The sequence below is a fragment of the Delphinapterus leucas genome, chromosome 9 (genome assembly GCF_059928025.1).
Source record: "Delphinapterus leucas isolate spDelLeu-1000000601 "Yukka" chromosome 9, BTC_Dleu_Yukka2, whole genome shotgun sequence".
Taxonomy (NCBI): domain Eukaryota; kingdom Metazoa; phylum Chordata; class Mammalia; order Artiodactyla; family Monodontidae; genus Delphinapterus; species Delphinapterus leucas.
In genome coordinates this window covers 57,157,936-57,179,102 of record NC_143137.1, presented here as the reverse complement: position 1 = coordinate 57,179,102, position 21,167 = coordinate 57,157,936, and the positions used below count along the sequence as shown (strand labels likewise).

The window sequence follows — 21,167 nt, the reverse complement described above, 5'->3', positions numbered from 1 at the left end:
TCAATATGACAACAAAAAAGTTATTTCTTCCTGTGTAATTATTGCTTGGTATTCAAGAGCCCATTCTCAGGGTTATTCTTACCTTCCTTCTTACTCCCTTCAGACTACCTGCAAAAATTCACAAGCACCTCTGTTTCTGCTGATCATTTTTACCTGTTGATGTTGTCTTTTGCACAACTTTTCTCCATCTTGGAAAATGTTTTCCACTTGGCAGTGACTTTGAAGAATCACTTTAAGAATTTGTTAAAATAGAGGCCCAACTTAAGGGATTTTGATTTGGGGTAGGGGTTAGAATTTCATTTTCTCTGTTCCAGAGAAGCTTTACCATATATTGCCAATGAAATGATCACTCACTGGCACTTGCTGGCTGTGTGGTCCTGATCAAGTTATGTAACCTCTCTGTGCCTCAGTTTACTAGGAAATAGGAGCAATAATAGTACCTACATTGTAGATATTTTCTGAGAAGAATAAAGATCACATAACACTGCATAGCATGGAGCAAGCCCTCAGTACATGTTAGCTGATGTTACTCACTCTGTACCTCTAGAGTTTCAGATTGTGTTGTCTTACATGTCACTTGCTGATAGGTGGCTTTATAAATGCTCTTAAAGGATATCATGTGGACATGATTTAGCTCCTTTAATACCATGTGTAGTAGATGCCGTTGGTGCCCTTCCCAGACCCCCCTTTCCCTTTCCAGGTTGGGGTATTTATACCTCCAGAAGCTGCAGTTGTTGACCACCAAACCTTTACATACGTTTGTCCTTAGCTGATGGAAGCCACTTCAGCTGGTGATGTCTGGAAGATTATGACAACTGGCCCCTGTGGGTGTCCTGTAGCAAATGGCTGGCTGAAGTGGGGTTCTAATAGCCCAGACAACTTGCCTCTGGGCTGAAAAGCCTTGGTGTAATTGAGAAACTTCCTGAGCACCCCATGGGTTCAGGATGAAGCTAGACTTCTGAAACCGCATCTTTGCCTGTCTTCTCCTCCTTCATCCTGCTTTCCTCCTTCCTTCAGAGATTTCTCCTGAGAGCTCACCATCAATAAATCACTTGGACAAGTGTCCCTGTCTTAGGCTCTGCTTCTAAGAACTCTAAGACACGAAGGATTGTAAAGACCTTTACAAGAGCATCCGTATCTTTCATAACTTATGTCCTTATCACTGTGTATTATTTTGTATATTGTTTGGTATACAGAAGAGAATCATGAAGTATTGATAAAGTCACTTGCAACTTACGTCAGAAATATTCACCTAAACATAGAGAAAAGTGCATGATGTTGCAGGGGAGGAAAAATAATTTTCCCTCTATACTTCTAGGTTCTTGGCTGAGACCATCCTGTAATAAAAGATTAATAGAAGAAAAACAAACAAAAGTTTAGTAACGTATATACCTCCTGTATACGTGGGAGAGACCCAGGAAAACTGAGTAACTCCCACAAATGGCCCAAGCCACCACCTTAAAGGCTGCTTCCAGCTAAAGACAAAAGAAGATGCTGGGGAGGGGGAGGGGGAGTCAGACATGGGAGGTTAGCAGGCAAAGCACAGTAAACAAGAGTTATGAGAGTTGAGTTGCTGCCTTCTCCATTGATAAGAGCTTTTAGAGATTTAGATTCATCCTCCTCTTTCTGGTACAGAGAGGGAGACACAATTACAAATGGAGATTTCCCTTATAAATGTAAATGTCTCTTATAAGAGGATAACTTCTACTTGGTTTTCATGGCTTCCCCTGTGTCTGCTGTTTCTTAAAAATAATTAGCTCAAAATACTCCTTATGCCAGAGAGGAATACTTTGGGGTGGCATATTCTGCTCCCCTCCAGTATATAACTTCATATTAATAACAAATGATTTCTTAACTCTAAAATGCTGTGATTCACCATATTTAATAATAATTTAAGCAAAACACACTTCATTTGGTGGAGGTGAATCTTAGAAGATTTGAGAACGCTTGCCAAATTTGATACCATGGGTCTTGTATGAAAAATTTCAAAGAGTGAGGATCAAAACTCTCACCACCCTCAAGGACACCTAGATACACAGAGAAGCACAGCATATATTGTCCGCATGGAGAGTTCAAATGCTCAGAGTTGTATTGAAGTCAAGGATTTAAAAGGATTCAAAGAAAACATACAGATGGCCAACAAGCATATGAAAAGGTGCTCAACATCACTAATCATTAGAGAAATGCAAATCAAAACCACAATGAGGTACCACCTCACACCAGTCAGAATGGCCAACATCAAAAAACCTAGAAACAACAACTTCTGGAGAGGGTGTGGAGAAAACGGAACCCTCCTACACTGATGGTGGGAATGTAAATAGATACAGCCACTAAGGAGAACAGTATGGAGATTCCTTAAAAAACTACAAATAGAACTACCATATGACCCAGCAATCCCACTATTGGGCATATACCCTGAGAAAACCATAATTCAAAAAGGGTCATGTACCAAAATGTTCATTGCAGCTCTATTTACAATAGCCAGGACATGGAAGCAACCTAAGTGTCCATCGACAGAGGAATGGATAAAGAAGATGTGGCACATATATACAATGGAATATTACTCAGCCATAAAAAGAAATGAAATTGAGTTATTTGTAGTGAGATGGATGGACCTAGAGTCTGTCATACAGAGTGAAGTAAGTCAGAAAGAGAAAAGCAAATACCATATGCTAATGCATATATATGGAATCTAGAAAAATGGTACTGAGGAACCTAGTGGTAGGGCAGAAATAAAAATGCAGACTTTGAGAATGCACTTGAGGACACAGAGGGGGAAGGGCAGGCTGGGACGAAGTGAAAGAGTAGCACTGACATATATACACTATCAAACGTAAAATAGATAGCTAGTGGGAAGCAGCTGCATAGCACAGGGAGATCAGCTCCATGCTCTGTGACGACCTAGCAGGGTAGGATAGGGAGGGTGGGAGGGAGGCTCAAGAGGGAAGGGATATGGGGATATATGTATGCATATAGCTGTTTCACTCTGTTGTACAGCAGAAAATAACACAACATTTTAAAGCAATTATACTCCAATAAAGATGTATTAAAAAAATAAATAAAATAATATAGAACCTTCAAAAATTATAAAAGTGGAATCTTTAAAAATTATATGTAAATTTATTATACTGAATATATAGTTATATACATATATTAATTTTAATAATAGTGAAAATATAAAATTACAAACAAAAAATAAAAGATTCAGATATAATATGATTTAATTACTCTTTTTAAAAAATATTTTTATTGGGGTATAGTTGATTTACAATGTTATGTTAGTTTCAGGTGTACAGCAAAGTGAATCATTTATACATATACATATATCCACTCTTTTTTAGATTCTTTTCCCATATACACCATTACAGAGTATTGAGTAGAGTTCCTTGTGCTATACAGCAGGTTCTTACTAGTTACCTATTTTATATATTGTAGTGTATATATGTCAATCCCAATCTCATCCCTCCTCCACCTTATCCCCTGGTAACCATAAGTTTGTTTTCTGTATCCATGACTCTACTTCTGTTTTGTAAATAAGTTAATTTGTACCCGTTTTTAGATTCCACAAATAAGCGATATCATATGATATTTGTCTTTCTGTGTCTAACTTACTTCACTCAGTGTAACAATCTCTAGGTCCATCCATGTTGCTGCAAATGGCATTATTTTGTTATTTCTTAATGGCTGAGTAATATTCCATTGTATATACGTACCACATCTTCCTTATCCATTCCTCTGTTGATGGACATTTAGGTTGCTTCCATGTCCTGGCTATTGTAAATAGTGCTGCAATGAACACTGGGGTGCATGTATCTTTTCAAATTATGGTTTTCTCCAGGTATATGCCCAGGAGTGGGATTGCTGGGTTATATGGTAGTTTTATGTTTAGTATTTTAATGAACCTCCATACTGTTCTGCATAGTGGCTGTACCAATTTACATTCCCACCATCAGTGTAGGAGGGTTCCCTTTTCTCCACACCCTCTCCAGCATTTATTGTTTGTAGATTTTTTTGATGATGGCTATTCTGACCAGTGTGAGGTGATACCTCATTGTAGTTTTGATTTGCATTTCCCTAATAATTAGTGATGCTGAGCATCTTTTCATGTGTTTTTTTGGCCATTTTATCATTTAATTTCTCTTTGTCCCATTTTGCAGATGAGGCAAAGGGGATCCAGAGAATTGAAATGCCCCAAATCACACAGTTGGTGACAACAGAGCTGGGGTTATAACACAAGTGTTTGTTTTCTGGTCTAGGATGTTTTCCACTCTAGCACACTTCTCTCAGTTACCCTCTTCAAACTAGTTTAAAAGAGTAGGTTTGCTTTTTTTTTTTTTTTTTTAATATATATATACTCCATCACTCCAGAATTACATAGAGAAAGAAAGCACAGAGTTGACAACCAAGGGCACTAACCACCTCCATCCCCCAGTGCCTCCACTAACTAGGCCACTTATATTCTAAACTTCCAGGTTGGGCCACCCTCCATGGGAAGACCTAAGAGAGGCTAGATCAGATTGCTGGAACTTTTACCAAGTATCCCCATTCCCACTTTCACCAGAATATAACGGGAGGACTGAAGACTCATAGACCAACAAGCTAAGGTAGCAGTTACAGCTAATTCAGGGGAGAAACATACCCTCATTAGGTAGAATATATGTCACCTTTTACTTCTTCCTCCATCCTGCACTACTACTATCAGAGGAGCTAAGGCCCAAAAAGCCCAAGAAGAGAAGAGGAGGGGGAGAAAGTATCTTAGAGCTGTACCCCATCCACAGAGCACTGGTTCTCAATGGGAGCAATAGTGCCCCCTACTGGTTTTGTAGGTACCGGTTAGGGATGTTGAGGATAGAACTACGTAGAGTAGCTCAGCGTCTCACTAATGTCTTCCAGAGTTTCCATAGGTTTCTTGATAATTTATTTAGAACTAAAACGGCCTAGTGTAAAGTCAAAAGGCTACTTGTTTCCTGTTTGCTTTTACCAATTATAGACTAATGTATTTTGAAGTAAGAAAACTTGACTAGGGCTTCCCTGGTGGTGCAGTGGTTAAGAATTCACCTGCCAATGCAGGGGACACGGGTTCGAGCCCTGGTCCAGGAAGATCCCACATGCCATGGAGCAACTAAGCCCGTGTACCACAACTACTAAGCCTGTGCTCTAGAGCCCGCGTGCCGTAACTACTGAACGTGCATGCCACAACTACTGAAGCCCACATGCCTAGAGCCCATGCTCCACAACAAGAGAAGCCACCGCAGTGAGAAGCCTACGCACCACAATGAAGAGTAGTCCCTGCTCGACGTAGCTAAAGAAAGTCCACGCTCAGCAACGAAGACCCAATACAGCCAAAAATAAATAAATAAATAAATTTATTTTTAAAAAAAAGAAAACTTGACTAATAAAATATTTAACTTATAAGGGCTATATTAGGGGGAATTATTAAAATTGATTTTTAAAAGTCCTTTGTTTTATACAGAGGGTCAATCACAGATTCTTTGAAATAGAAATGTTAGCACTTTAAATATGTTGATTCATAAACATTCAGTTTGACACATTTTTTTCAGAAACAAATCCACTCTGTTATGTACAATAAGCTTGTAATCATATGGGTATAAATTTTGTCTCATACTGTTCTTTTTCATCCTGACATTATACTCGGGACTATTAAAGAATAACAGCTAACATTTTATTCATTCATTCAACAAATATTTACCAAGTGCTATTATGTGCCAGACACTATTCTAGATGCTTGAGGGTAGAGCAGAGAAAAAAAAATCAGAAAACTTTGCCTACAGGGAACTTATAGTCTAATGAAGGAGACAGGCAATGAATAAGGTTAAAAAAAAATTAAATGAGGCAATATAGTGTGATAAGTCCTAAGGAGAAAAATAAAACAGAGAAGGAATAGGAAGTGTCAAGAGAAGTATTTCAATTATTGAGAGAGTGGCCAGGGCAGGCTTCTCTGAGACAATGCTATTTGAATGAAGACCTGAAGGAGTGAGCCATGAATGCTTATTGCTTATTGATTATTATTGATTATAAGAGAAGATTATTCCAGGGAGCAGTGAGCTAGTACGACTGGGAGGAGCCAAGTGAATATGGGGAAGAGTAGTTTATGGTATCAGTGATCACGTGGGTCTTTCGGGCCATTGTAAAGACTCTGGATTCACTCTGAGTGACTTAGGGAACACTGGAGGGTTTTGAGTAATAGAGTGATACTATCTGTCATATATTTTAGTAGCATTATTCTGGCAGCTATTTTGAGGTTAGACCATAGAGGGCAAGGGTAGAAGCAGAGAAGAGACAATTTCGGTAATTAAGGTGAGACATGATGGTGGCTAAAACCAGGGTAATAGCAGTGGAGATGGGGACGGGTGGTGAGATTCTAAATATATTTTGAAAGTAGAGATAATAGGATACGCTGAGAGATCAAAAGTCAAGAAAAAGTCAAGATAACATCAATGATTTGGGTCTGAACAAATGAAGAAGGAATGCTGTTTCCTGAGATGAGGAAGACTTGAGAAAGGGAATCCCATGTTTAAGATGCTTGTTACACATTCATTTGAATGGGCAGTCTGGAGTTGAGGGGAAAGGCCAGAGCTTAGGAGGGAGCCATGAGAATGGATGGGAATACCCAGGATGAATAGGAAAGAGAAGAGAACAAAGGATTAAACACTAACCCTCTAAAGTGAGGGAGATGAGACAAAATTAATAAAGGAAAGTGAGTTTGTTGTGATGATTAGTTAATAACTTCTGAGCATTCACCATGTGCCAGACACTGTGCTGAACGCACATACAATACCTCTATCGCTTTATATCTGTATGTATCTACTCTTCTTCCTTCTGTCTTTGTATGTGGACCAATAAAATGATAGCAGCTAACAAGCATTTGTTTATTCAGCAAATATTTATTGAGTAACTACCACAGACCAGGCACTCTTGATTGCTAGGGGTTGAAGCAGCAAACAAAATCAACTTTCTCTCTTACTGTGTTTATACTACATCACTCTATAAATCATTCTTTTCAGCTGAGGGTTTTTTTCTTATCACATAAAAGGTAGTTTGTATTTGGGTTTTTTTCTTCCATCTAATCAAGTTGATCACACATTTTATCATATTTTGTTTTTCAAAGCCAGTTGAGGGGAGAATGGATACATGTATATGTATGGCTGAGTCCCTTTGCTATACACCTCAAACTATCACAACATTGTTAATCAGCTATACTCCAACATAAAAAAAAAAAAGCCAGTTGCTTTTGTATATGTTGCTATTTTTGTTACATGAATACCAATCTCTCTCAACCTACAGCCTATACTTAACACACATGTGACTCATAGACATTCAAATATATTCTATGACAACTCGCTTTCTTCCCCAGAGCAACTCTATTTCTCTGTTTCTACGGAGCCAGATGGGTTTTCAAGACATTTGGAAAGAAGTGTGATTGTGGCAATAATAAGTAATTCGTTTGTTCCACAGACATTTATGAGATCCTACTTTCCAGGTCTTGTTCTTAGCATCGGGATACAATGGTGAGTATGACAGGTAAGTTTCCTGTTCTCATAGAACTTATATAATAGTGAGAGGATTAGACAAGTCAAATTAAAATAATAAACATAGTGATTTCAAATGATAAAGCTATAAGGATAGTTTGTGATACCATGAAGTCATAAGGAGTGACTGAGATATTGGGCAACATCATATAGGCTGATTAGAGGTAGTACCAGTGGGACCAACACCCAAATGCCAAGAAGGAGTCAGTGAAGTAAAGATCAGGAGATGAGCATTTCATGCAGGGATAAGGGCTAAGCAGAGGGAACAGCTCATGCAAAGGACCCGAGGTGGGAACGAACTTGTATGAGGAGAATAAAACACACAGTGTAACTTGAGTCTCGTAAGGTCAAGAAAGAGTGATGGGATGAGGTCAGTAAAGGGAGACAGTGGTCAGATCCCATAGTCACTCAGTTAGTGACTTCCACGGTGAGAAATAAATAAGGAGCTAAATGGGGGGCTTTATTTTTATTTTGAAGGCGTCAGGTGTTGTGACATAGTCTAATGTGTTAAAAATACTCTGCTCTGTGGGGTTTAATGGAGAACAAAAGTGGAAACTGGGAGTTTCCACTAAACTAACATAATGGTCCCGTAAGAACAGATAGATTTGAACTAAACTGGTGACTGTAGATATAAAGAGATATGGGCAAATTAAAAATGTGATTTGGAGGTAGAACTGACAGGACTATTGATAGACTGGGCAATGAATGGATGGGAGGTGTTAAGAATGATTCCAGAGTTTTTAGCTTGAGAATCCAAGTGTGTCATTTACAGAAATGAGGAAGATTGGGGGTTATCACCAACACACCAGTTTAGGACATATAGCATTTGAGATGCCTGTTAGACATCCAAGTGGATATGTTAAGTAGATAAAAGTGTTTGGAATCCAGCGGTGAGATCGAGACTATCCATAAATATATGTATATGTTACGTGTATGTAAAGTTTATGTGTATATGTACTTGAAATCACATAAGGAGAGAGTAGAGTTAGAGCCTTGAGTCAGCCCAACCTTTAATTGGCAGGCAGAGGAGAAGGACAGATTGATTGAAAAGCAGTCAACTAAGTAGGAAAAAAACAAAAGAATGTGGTATGGTAAAGACTAAAAAAAAGGCATTTCAAGAATGACGAAGGATTTGAAATTGTTAAATACTGCTGAGAGGTTAGACACAATGCAGATGGAAAAGTGTGTTCTTTGGTGACCTTAGGGCCAGCTGCTTCGTCATACGTATTGAGAGGTCCAGTAAGATGTGGCAACATGATGAGTTGCTCTTGACAAGAGCACTTCCTGTTCTTCCTCTTCCCAGTATGAAAGTTTACTAAGTGGAATGTGGGAAAAAAGGGAGAGGAAGTGGAGGCAGAGAGCGAAGATAACATTTTTGATAAGTTTTGCTGGGAGAGGGAGCAGTGAAGTGGGGTCCTTACAGGAAAGGGATGTAGAATCAAATAAGAATTTTAAGTTTGGGATGAAAAAGAATCAGAGATAGAGCACTCCAAATGGAAACGTAAAACCTGGGTGTATGTGCTGAATGTCGCAGAGGAGTGAGTGAAGTCCTTGAGAAGGCAAGAGAGAAAAGGAACCAGAGCAGTAGCCAAGGGGTTGGTCTCTGACCAGACCAGGGCATGCCCTCCACTGTAAGAAAAAGCAAGACAGAGAATACAGGACATTCAGTTGCCCAGTAGGAACAACTGACCCTTCTCTGGCTGGTTCAGTATATCTAGTCCAGACTAGTGTACTCAATTCTCTTCTAATACAGACATTTCAGTTCAATTTAGTTTTTCCCTCAGCTAATAGATAGTCAATAAGAGGAAAAAAATAGTGGTAGTGCTAGGAGATGTATGCCCATTTCAAACTGCAACTAATGTTTTCTCCTGCCCCCAAATGGCAGGTTGTCCCTCCTGTGTGATTTAATATACAAAGCTTTTCTACATAAAGCTAGAACAAATGAACATTTGGAGGGCTTATGACACTTTAGTAAGTAATGTATAAGCAACATGAGATTTGGGTGAGAGTATAAAAATAACAAGGCATTTTCATGAAAGGGTATCTTTATACTTGAAAGGTCAAGATCCATTACTTACTGCTAAATATAACCCTGATAATAAGGTCTTTAGGGATTAACTCTCTCAATCCTCTAATCTGATTACCAACTTTGGCAGATGTTTCTCTTAGAGCATTAGAGCAATGTATTAAATTGTAGCTATCTGTTAGTTCTCAATTATAAACTTCATGTTTGAAGTAAAAGGAAATCTGAGATAGAGCTGTCCACGTACTGAACGAGGGTCACGAGCACATGCTCTATGTAATGAGCCTGGCTTTGGTCCCCACTAATGTGGAAGAAAAGGATGTGTGCACAGAGACCAGGGGACCAGAATTCAGACTGCTAGTTGTATAGTTTTGACCAAGTCATGTATCTATCTAAAGCTTCAGCTTCTTCATTTGCAGAGTGGGGAGAATAAAGTACCTGTCTCAAGTGGTTATCGTGGGGGGTTTAATGAGCTAATGAATGCAAGGTACAATGCAATCTCTCAATAATAAACATTTTATCCAGTATTGTAGTTATTGCTATTGAGGTTTCCACATGGTATACAAGAGTTAGGGGAAAATTTCCCCTTCTTCTCCCATTCTTAATGTATCACTCTCTAGTGGACTGGTAACCCCAGCTAGAATTCTGGGTAGGTGGTGAAGCTGCATTATGCCAGAAAAGTCTTGGATAAAATAGTCCAAAATCTGTTCCAACCTTCTGTGTGCCCTACATAGTTAAACGTGCAGCACCTGAGTGAGAAAAAAGATGGTCCGCGTCCTACGTAGGCACGACCTTTGAGGGAACATACATCTAGGAAGAAGAGAAAGGGGGTTTCTGAGATTCTGCCCTTCTGCAGAAGGCAATGCTTTGTCATAACCACAGCTGCTAAAAGAACCAACCAAAGCAACTAGATGATGAAGAAAAGTGTCTGTGTCCCACAGGCACTGAAGATGTAATGTGAGATATGTTTGTGTGGATTGGTTTTTATTTCTAATTGAACTCTTGCTTAAGTTTTATTTATTTCATCCTTCATAGTCCCATAGAACCTGGTACATATTTTTAATATTATAATAAGAACACTATATTGTGACTGGGTCATAGAGTGTTCATCTGTCTACCCTATTTTGCCGTGAGATCCCTAATGTGTTTATTCATCTTTGTATCCCAAATGTGCACAAAGGCACAAAGTTGAGCACATTTTAAATGTTTAATCTGCTTATTTTTAAAATAGGTGAATGAAAGAATGACCATGGTAAGAGACACATTATACACTCCATTATCTTGTTCTGCCTAGGGAGAAGGAGAATAATAAAATTAGGCATGGGGAATGTCTCATCTTCTAAGTGACTCCACTTTATTACAACACTGACAAATGCACTCTGTGTCCGACAGAGGGTGCATTAGAGCAAACATTTCCTACAAGGCCCAACCCGCTGGAAAAATGTCTAGTTGGTGAAGGAGCTGTCTAAACTTTAACAGAACTCTCATGACCCCTAATCTCTCAGAAGAGATTAACTGCCTTTCTTAGCAGATGTGCAAACTCCTTGTTAGTGCCAGCTGGACTCATTTCAGATTTTATTTTGACAGGGCTAAACTAACGGGCAGCAAGAACTTTGTTTATTAAGAAGTTACCAGTGGGCTTCCCTGGTGGCGCAGTGGTTTAGAGTCCGCCTGCCGATGCAGGGGACACGGGTTCATGCCCCGGTCCGGGAAGATCCCACATGCCGCGGAGCGGCTGGGCCCGTGAGCCACGGCCGCTGAGCCTGCACGTCCGGAGCCTGTGCTCCGCAACGGGAGAGGCCACAACAGTGAGAGGCCCGCGTACTGCAAAAAAAAAAAAGAAGTTATCAGTGTAACTCCTTAAGTCACTATGTTATGTTATACGCAACCCCAAATCACTGGGCTAAATTAATTCTCCTCATTCACTCGTAAGTTAGACATGCCACCTCTCCCTAAGGTACCTGACAGAGAGGAAGACCATCTACCTCAATCTTTTCTTTAAATTCACGGTCACCTTTCAAGACTGTGGAGCTCTCAGAGGGTAGAACAGCATGCTCAAGGCCTGGGAATTCTAGGAGCTACTGTGTTCCAAGTCAACTTCACATCTACTTGTTCTGGGTCCAATGCGGGGGAGGGTGTGGAAAAGAACAGAGGCAAGGGTCTGACACCTCAAAGCTGCTCCTGAACTCATGGGAGCCTTTGTGTGTTTCAATTCTGGAGTTTAGTGTTCTGCTCTACGGTCTTGATACAGTAGAAAGAGCCTAGGTCTGGGTATGTCAGAAAGAATACAAGACTGAGTGAGTATCAGGAATTCTAGTGGGTTCTAGTCTCAGCTCTGCCAACAAACTAAGGTAATTAAACATGACCAGCCATTTTATCTTTCTAGGTCTCAATTTGTAAATGTAAAATAAAAATACTGTAACAGATGGTATTGATAGTTCTCTTCAGCATTCAAATTATAAGAACTCCATGCCTTATTTTACAGAGATCTAAACTACTTTGAGCCTCTGTCTTTAGCTGCAGCCACTAGAGCTGTCACTTGGTCTGGCAATGACAAATCAATCTGGGTGACTGTTCTTCCCTGATCCCTCCACCCTTGTACTTCCTGTTGACTTTGGATTAAGGAATTCTTTTCCTCAGCTGTGGTAACCTTTTGGCCTAGACACTGGTTTAAGGAAATAGAAGTACTATGACATCCCTATGGGGAGGCTGATCGTGGTGGTCACATGGCTACTTTCACATAGTCCTAAGGATAAATCCAGTAATTTAAAGTAGTCCCCGGAATTTTAGATTCCTCTTATATAGGAAAATATCTTTTTCATGGATATAAAAATACTCAAGTGTTTTGCAATTGAGGAGTAATTTCCTTCTTGATCATCTGGCTTGACAATCTCAAACTTCTGACTCCCCCCGCACTTGTTCACTTCTTCTTCCCTGTCCCTGCTTAGCGGTCACAGAGGTGTTAGAGACACACCCTATTTGGCATAGAACAAGGGAGGAAACTAACATCTCTAGAGAATCTCTGAATACAGATTTCAACCTGTGTCTATAGACTCCATACCACAGAGGGGTGAAAAGCCTGGTTTTGAACCCCTCCGCCTTTATCTGTTACACAGCAGGCCTGAGTGGACTGAGTATCTGCTGGGGCTGAGAGAACCCTGAAGCTCATTTCCCCAGAAGAGACTATCACAAAGTGGTATCTGATTGTGTGACACCTTCCTATGTGGAGAGGTGACCTCTGAGCACAGCCAAAGAGGAGAGCTGATGGGAGCAAAGCCACAGGTTGTAGTCCTGCAAGGCCAGATCATGTTGCTGTGTTTCTTGATTGTGGTTAATGCTCCATCTTAAAATGCTCTGCCAAGGCTTTCAGTGGTAACTGAGACATGGGATGATTCCGATGGATTCTGTGCCTGTATGTGAGAAGCACATCTCTCAGAGTTCCTAGGCGCTTTCCCTTTAATCCTTATAGCACACATGTACGGGACAGTGATTATATCCATTTCACAGATAAGAAAACTGAGGCTCTGAGATTTTATGTAACTTGTCCAAAGGAACAAGGAATAAAATCCAGGTTTCCTCAGACTCCCAAGTCTGCTTTCCCATTGCACCATGCAATTTCCCAAAATAACCTGCCCTAATTCCAAAGATTTCTCTTTCTACATGAAGCAAAAGATGATTAAAAACTGCCAGTAGCTGAGAACAAAGAACAGAAGTGACAATAGTTAATGCTAAATGGTAAGTCTGACTGAGTCTCCATCCTTGAATTTGTTTTAGTCCGTTTCGGAGATATATTTAATCATATTCAGAAGAATGGAAATAGGTTAAGTTTGACGCTGAATTAGCTTTTCTTCCGAACATGATCCTGTATAAACGTGTGGTAAAATTTTCCTCCCCTAATAATATTTGGGAGATATTGGGAAGGTCTTATCTGATTCTCATATGAGTGTGTTTTTCCAAAACCAGCTGGCTGCCGCAGGGCTTGGCGTGCTGGAGTCAGCTCACACTGGCTCTGGTGAACTGACTGTATCCATCTATTTCCAACTCTGGCAGCTTGAAATCAAGCCAAAGTGAGAGCATTTACTCCATGGAAATCAGTAAAATATACAAACCACCAATTGCCCTCCCCCGCCCCGCCGCCCTTTTTTTTTCTCCTGGTGAGCTTGTTGTTAAACATGTATCCTTACATCTCTGTCATTCTTAATCATAGATATCTAGTAATCTGACAGCATAAATGACACAGTATTTCCAGACCAGGTTAGTTTTCCTAGGAATATGGTTCTCTGTCATGGCATCACGATAACTGAAAACTGGCCCAAGGGGTTATAGTGTGAAAACACCCCAGACTATTAACTCGCTGTGAGCATAGAGATTCTCAGAAACTTGAAAGAGAACTCCTGTAAACTCCCTCCAGTATCTTTAGGAGAAGCCAAGGATAATTATTCCCTTAAGAATATTAAAGAGAGCAAGAGGAAAAGGGGGAGGAAGGGGAGACACATTCATCAAGAGAACCCATTAAAACCTTCTCCAAAAATATCCTTGATATTTCATGTAAAATCCCAGTGTAGATAATTTGTTTTGTATAGATAAAAAGTTAGGCTCAGGCTAATATATCAAAGGAACAATTAACTATAATAGATGCACTGACACTAAGAAATGTATGGGAAGGGGCTGATCTGGCCAAAGCTTCAGGATCCCCCCCGCCTAAGGCCACCTCTCTTTGGACTTTCATGTTCCAGCTCCAAAAACATAGTTAAAACACTGACACATAGCTGATGGCGGTGTAAAATGGTATAATCATTCTGGAAAACTGTTTGGCAGTTTCTAATATTTTAAAATATTTTACTCGAGAGTAATAAAAGTTGTTTGCACACACAAAGCAGCTTTATTCATAGTTGCCCCAAACTAGAAATAACACAAATGTCCAATAATAGGACCTTTGTTGTATACTCATACATTGGAAGACTGCTCAACACTTAGAAGGAACAAACTCTACAATAGCGTGTGTGTCTTAAAAACAGTAGCGGAGTAAAAGAAGTACAAAACAGTAAATATCTTATGATTCCATTTGCATGAGATTTACAACAGGTGAAACCAATCTGTGGTGCTCAGAATGGTTGCCCCTGGCCTGGGGTTGGAAGGATTGACTGGGAAAGGGCATGAGAGAATGTTCTGGGGTGATGGAAATGTTTAATTCTTGATTGGAGTGGTGATTACAAGGGTATATATAGTCAAAACTGATCCAACTGTAATATTATGAGTCTTTTATGAAATGTAAATTAGAGCTCGATTGAAATATGAATGTGTATATCTATGTATAAATGTAAAGAAATACATATACTTAAATTTCTATTAAAGGGTCTAATGCAATGAGCCCAGCTCCCCTTGGCCCTGTGAATTTCACACTTTCTGCCCTTCAAAGACGTGGACTTTGTGCTTTCGAAGTGTGGATTCAAGCTTCAGCGTGATGCTGCAAGTTGGAACCTTGTGCAATCACACCCAGGTCATTTCCCTCTAGCCTGTGGACTTCCCATCTCTGACACAGTGCCCCATCTGGTCATCCCCGCTCGGCCACTGGAGAAAGTTTGGGAGGCAGGTTCAACTTGGTGGGGAATTCCTCTCCCCCGCCCACACTCTCCAACGCCCAGGGGGCGGCAGGGTCAGAGCTCTCAGGGCATGAATCAGTCTCCCCTCCAGGCTCCGCAAAGGCACGCTCCGCCCTGTCCCGGATCAGAAGGACGCTCACCCCACATAAAGCAGCGGCACCCACCACGCTGGAACTCAGACTGCCTCGAGGTTGGACGCTGTGCACCTTCCTCCCGCTGGCACATTCTGGGGACGCCTCACCCCACGGGCGGCTTGAATCCAGACACCATGTACTCTGTTCACCCCCTCCGGCTGGTGCTTCTGCCGCTGCTCCTGGTGGGAACTGCGCTGGGAGATGCTCCTCAAGCGCCGCCAGGTATCTCCCTGCCCAGGGGACCCCCTTATCGCCCCGGCCTGGCGGCGAGGGCTCCGCGGACCCCTGCACTCGCTCTCTGTGCCCCGCTTTCCCCGCTCCCTGCCGTGCACCATGCAACGGGGCACTTGCACCCAAGTTTGCACTGTCTTTCTCTGCAGATGCCCTTCTGCTGTGCTGGGAAGCTGCCGGGACAGAACTCCCCGGGAAGCCTCTCCCTCCGCGGAGATGTGGCTGACCTCCTTCTCTCACTCTCTGGCTCTCCTTCTGCCCCTCCTGTAGGAAATAACGCGGAGATCTGCCTCCTGCCCCCGGACGAAGGGCCCTGCCGGGCCCGGATCCCCAGTTACTACTATGACAGGTATACGCAGAGCTGCCGCGAGTTCATGTATGGGGGCTGCGAGGGCAATGCCAACAATTTCGAAACTTGGGAGGCCTGCGATGAAGCTTGCTGGAGGATACAGAGTAAGTGCTCGCACGCACACTCAAGACTCTTGTGCTGCTCCTTGCACTGAAGGGCTAGTAGTAACTTAGCTTATTTTCCAGATCCCATCTTCTACAGTAAGTTTTAGCCTGAATTTTCTCAAATATTAAGTAAGGCTTTTAATGCTTTTCAGTTTACCACAAGTGATCACAAAGTTTACAATGCCTAAGACATCTCCTCTCTCCTAACTGGCATTTATCATAATTCACTGCGTGTGCAGACTCAGGAAAAGATTTCACCAGTAAGACATAACACTGCAAGAGTATAATGTATTAGGTGCAACATAAGGGCTTGTCTGTATTTATTATAGTTCTAAACCTATGGTTTTTATGCCTCCTTGAGAACAGCATTTTCTCGTGTCCACTATCTATCAATCTGAAATACTTTTAGTGGATTTTGTTATTAAAGTGTGATTTAGCTAATTATAACCTTATTTTTGTCCCCGATACCCCATCAGGTCTTAGATTAGTATAGAGATATAGTGGAGATTCACGATGCTGTTTTCGATTTTATTTTAATTATGTTTATTATCTCTGTTAAGGCCTGTAACAGAACCTGGGGCTCTGCTATTCAAGGAATTGAGCCAGGGAAAAATGTGTATTCCTATGAATAAGTCTGATTAACTTCGTATGTAGAAACAATCAGAATACTCTGAGAAAATAGTCTTTCTACTGAAGTTGAAAATTTATCATAGCTGAGCCAAGTCTGGAGACACTGTTAAAAAAAAAAAAAAAAAAAAGCCGAATCCAGTTGCCTCTCAGTGTCTGTGGGGATTGGTTCCAGGACCCCACCCCACCCATACCAAAATCCACAGCGTTTGTCTATAACCTATGCACATCCTCCCTTATACTTTAAATCATCTCTAGATTTCTTATAATGCCTAATACAACATAAATGCTAGGCATATAGTTGCCACCATAGGACAAATTTAAGTTTCGCTTTTTTTTTTTTTGAACTTTCTGGAATTTTTTTTCCTGAATATTTTCTGTCTGGGGTTGGTTGAATCTGTGGATTCTGGACCCAGAGATACAAGGTCTCACTGTAACTGGACTAGTGGGCAGTCTTTTGGGGGTTTACTAGCCCAGCACTAAATATGATGCCTTCCCCCACTCCACCCCTGGCCACCACCAGTTGTTTCTGAAAATACAGTAAAGTTTTGAAAGTAATACTAAGAAGGTTAAATTTTTACTAACATTGTTTTATGCTCTTCTTGTCCTAGAAGTTCCCAAGATTTGCCGGTTGGAAGTCAGTAAGAGGCAGTGTGGGGAGCTCAGAGAAGTGTACTTCTTCAATCTAAGTTCCATGGCATGTGAAAAATTCATATCTGGCGGGTGTCACAGCAGTGAGAACCGGTTCCCGGATGAAGCTACTTGTATGGGCTTCTGTGCACCAAAGAAAGGTAAATATTCTTTTTACAGTGTTTCTATTTCATTTCTTTATTAGGGTTTTAGGGTGAAAAAGTTAACAATTTGATGTGGAATGAACATGGTTTGCGTTCTGGTGATTTCACATATAATATGATATCAATCTTCACACTATTGCCCTGTGAGGGAGTATTATTATCCCCTGTTCTACATATTAGAGTGCAAGCTAGAAGTTAACAACTTGCCAAGTTCTCAGGGCTGGAAAGTGACAAAGCTATGATTCAAGTTTTGCTTCCTCTTCTGCATTGTTTCTTTAGAACTATTTCTCATCTACATAATTTACACGTAAAAAATTACAATCTTCATTAATGACATGACCTCAGGTTTGTATGAAATCAGTTGTATATATGAGATAGTGTGATAGAAAGACTTCATGGTGAAACCTGAAAATTTCTAAAGTTTTTGGTTAGATTTCTGTGTTCTTTAGTAGTTACAAATTGTAGCACAAATTGATCTCTATCCCTCTTTTCTCTCTTCCCCATTGCTTACCTACATTCCCCCCACACAATCCCTAAAATCATGGGTTACTTGGGTAGTATGTAACGTTTGTACAGGCATTTTCCGTAGGCACAGCAGAGACACGTACACAGAGATAAATAAGTTCAACAAACAAGGAAAACTTGCTTTGGCAGAGACTTTGATAAAGCTCTGTAGCTATACAGTGTTGAATATGCAAAATCTTGAATTAATGAGGAGATGGTTGTTGCTGGCGTTCTTTTGAATTGTTTATGTAAATGTAAGTGTTTCAGTGGCTACCTGGGAATTAGATACATGTATTCTTGATTAATAATGGAAGGAGAGCTGATAAAAACATTTTAAATAAAACTACCAACACAAGAGAGTTTACCAAAGCATGTCACATATTTTCCCATGAAATGTAGCCCATTTTTACCTGGCCATATCTGTTTTTCAGGTTTAATTTCTTTACACATTCAAACGATACAAGGATATAGCTTGATATTCTGTCCACTTTATAAAAATTTAGAGTTAACAAAATATGGCATGTAAGCTGTTTTGAAATTCAAGGCACACTTTTTAAATGGCGTAGTATATTTTGGATTCAGAACGAAGCTTCTATGGGATTAGATTTTCTTCAGTTACTTCAGTAATCAGCACAGTTTAGTAAATATGCTATTACTGCATTTTTAATTTTATTTTCTTTTTCATTAAGGTCCATCATTTTGCTATAGTCCAAAAGATGAGGGACTATGCTCTGCTAATGCAACTCGCTATTATTTTAATCCAAGACACAAAGCCTGTGAGGCCTTCACCTATACTGGCTGTGGAGGGAATAACAATAACTTTGTTAACGTGAAGGACTGCAAACGCGTTTGTGTAAAAGGTAGTGGATTTTTTTCTTATTCAGTTTTTAAACTAACTTTATAAATAACTCATAAGTAAAATTATATTTTGATGTATCCATTTTACTAATAACATATTGCCATTTCTAGACTACTTCTACATAGATAGCACTTTAGTACTGGTCAGTTTTGTCAAAATGCTGATACTGGCTAGGTAGAGTGTTATTGACTAAGTGGATAGTGAGTAAAACTGACTTTATAATCATTAAAATTAAAATGAGGTGAGTTTGTAAGCATGTCGTAAGTGGTGATTTATAGCGAGCCTACAGACTGGGTAATACGATGTTTATTTTTATTTTGTTGACCTTAGCCTTGAAAAAGGGAAAGAACAAGAAGATGCCAAAGCTTCTCTTTGCAAGTAGAAGACTGAAAATTAAGAAGAAGCAATTTTAACCCCTTTTTTTTTCCCCGTATGTCATCTTGTGAATGCCTTTATGATTATATCTGAAGGATAATATGGTAACACAAGTAAGCGAATCATTAGTGATTTATTCACCAGTTCTTATATTTTTAAATTTGTGTATTTTTTATACATAACTAGCTGCTATTCAAATGCGAATCTATTATTTTAAATTTAATGTTCAACTATTTTTTTATGAGGTTAAATTCTTGCTGTGCATAAGATATAAAAGCAAATATGACTCACCCAGTTCTTGGGGTTGCTCTCCCTGACTTCAGAAGATGATAGTAACTGAAAAATATAAGACAATATAATCATATTCTTTTAACACATAGGATTATAAAAAGGACCAGCAAATATATTTAATTTTGCATTTAAAAGTCAGATTATATTTTGGGGCCAAGGAGACAAACTTGCAGACTTACCAACACTTCAAAAAATGTTACAAATGCTACTATGTAGACACTGCTAACTTACTTCTATTTCTACAGTGTCATTTAAAAGATAATAAAATAAAGTAACTTTTTTGACTGAATTAAAAAGCTAGTAAAGTAATTACAACCAGAAATGCACTCCTCGGGTCGGGGTGGGGGGATTCTCTGTCTCTCTCTCTCTTCATCTATCCATCCATCCCCACTCAGCGTTAAAATTTTTGTACTGTTCAAGGTGCTTATTTATACTATACCAGAGACAATGCATAAATTTAATAATTTAAATTCCACTAATAAAATATTCCTGATAAATATGATCATCCCATTTTAAACAGTTTTTTTTCTTTCTCTGTAACAACAAGAGTTTTTAAAATTCCTACATTTTCTTGGCAAGATTAATGTTTAAAAGTATGCCCCTGATATGGCCAAATTATAAGTACATTTGCCCTTTTCTTGAGCAATCCCTCCTTTAAAAATCTATCCCAAAGGTATTGTGACAAAAAAAAACCCCAAAATGCTATATGTCATAGTTGATATATTATTTGGAATAACTGAAAACTGGAAACAAACCAGATACTCATCAATAGGGGGTTCGTTGAAGAAATTATGGATGAAAAATCAGCAAATTATCAATATGTGGATATCATCTGATCCTCAGGATACATTAAAGAAAAACAGGGTCTAGAACAATATGAATAAATACACACACACACACACACACAAATCACAGAAGATACAAAGATATTAAAAATGTTTACCTATAAGATGAGGTAGGAGACAAAGGATTGGACAGGTATGGAAGTGAAATTTATGTGAATGTACCTTACTATAGTTTTGATCCTGGATCATGTAAATATTTTGTGTAATTAAAAAACAAAATTAAATCAAAAAGAATAAAAAGCATTCCTTCTAAAACTGGAAACAAGACAAAACAATTGAACCTAAATGAATATCAAATAATGGCATAACTACAAAAAGGGTATATAATTATTTTCAGTGACTTTCAAAACTAGTATTTTGACTCTGTATCTTTTGGAGGATATAATCTAAGAGTCAAATAAATTCTGAAGATATCTAATAATACATTTTTTAGTCTGATTAGTAATATTGTTATTTTGAGCCTATCATACATAGAATACTATATTATATATTTTATAAAAATGTATTTGCCACCCTTTCATTGAAAAGTCTTTTGACAATCCAGTAGGAGTAAGTACACCTACTGTCCAGATTATGGTCACTAAAAGAAACCAGAGCTTGCCGAGTCTAGGTCTGGGACAGGAAATGTGTAAGATGAACCTGGGCCATCTTATACTGTAAAGCAAGGAAACTATCAAAGACTAATGAATTAAAAAAAAAAAGAAGACTAATGAATCACGTCACAAAAACAGAAGAGTAACATTAGGGGACTTCCACTGACCTAAAATGAGGCAATATGAGCATCAAAACAAAAAATGACCACAAATATATAAGTATACGAATATGAATATAACATGAGTTAATAATTACACATACACCTCCTTGGTGACACTTAGAGG

General features: G+C 39.4%; 1 protein-coding gene across 1 annotated transcript; it reads left to right on the top strand.

Moving 5' to 3' along the window:
• The first annotated feature begins 14,672 nt into the window (after positions 1 to 14,672).
• Positions 14,673 to 19,275, top strand: TFPI2 (tissue factor pathway inhibitor 2). Its single transcript, XM_022586079.3, has 5 exons — positions 14,673 to 15,532; positions 15,812 to 15,994; positions 17,233 to 17,412; positions 18,609 to 18,779; positions 19,109 to 19,275. The coding sequence occupies exons 1-5, from the start codon at positions 15,247 to 15,249 to the stop codon at positions 19,189 to 19,191; spliced, it is 903 nt and encodes a 300-aa protein (XP_022441787.1). The 5' UTR covers positions 14,673 to 15,246; the 3' UTR covers positions 19,192 to 19,275.
• The last annotated feature ends 1,892 nt before the right edge of the window (positions 19,276 to 21,167 follow it).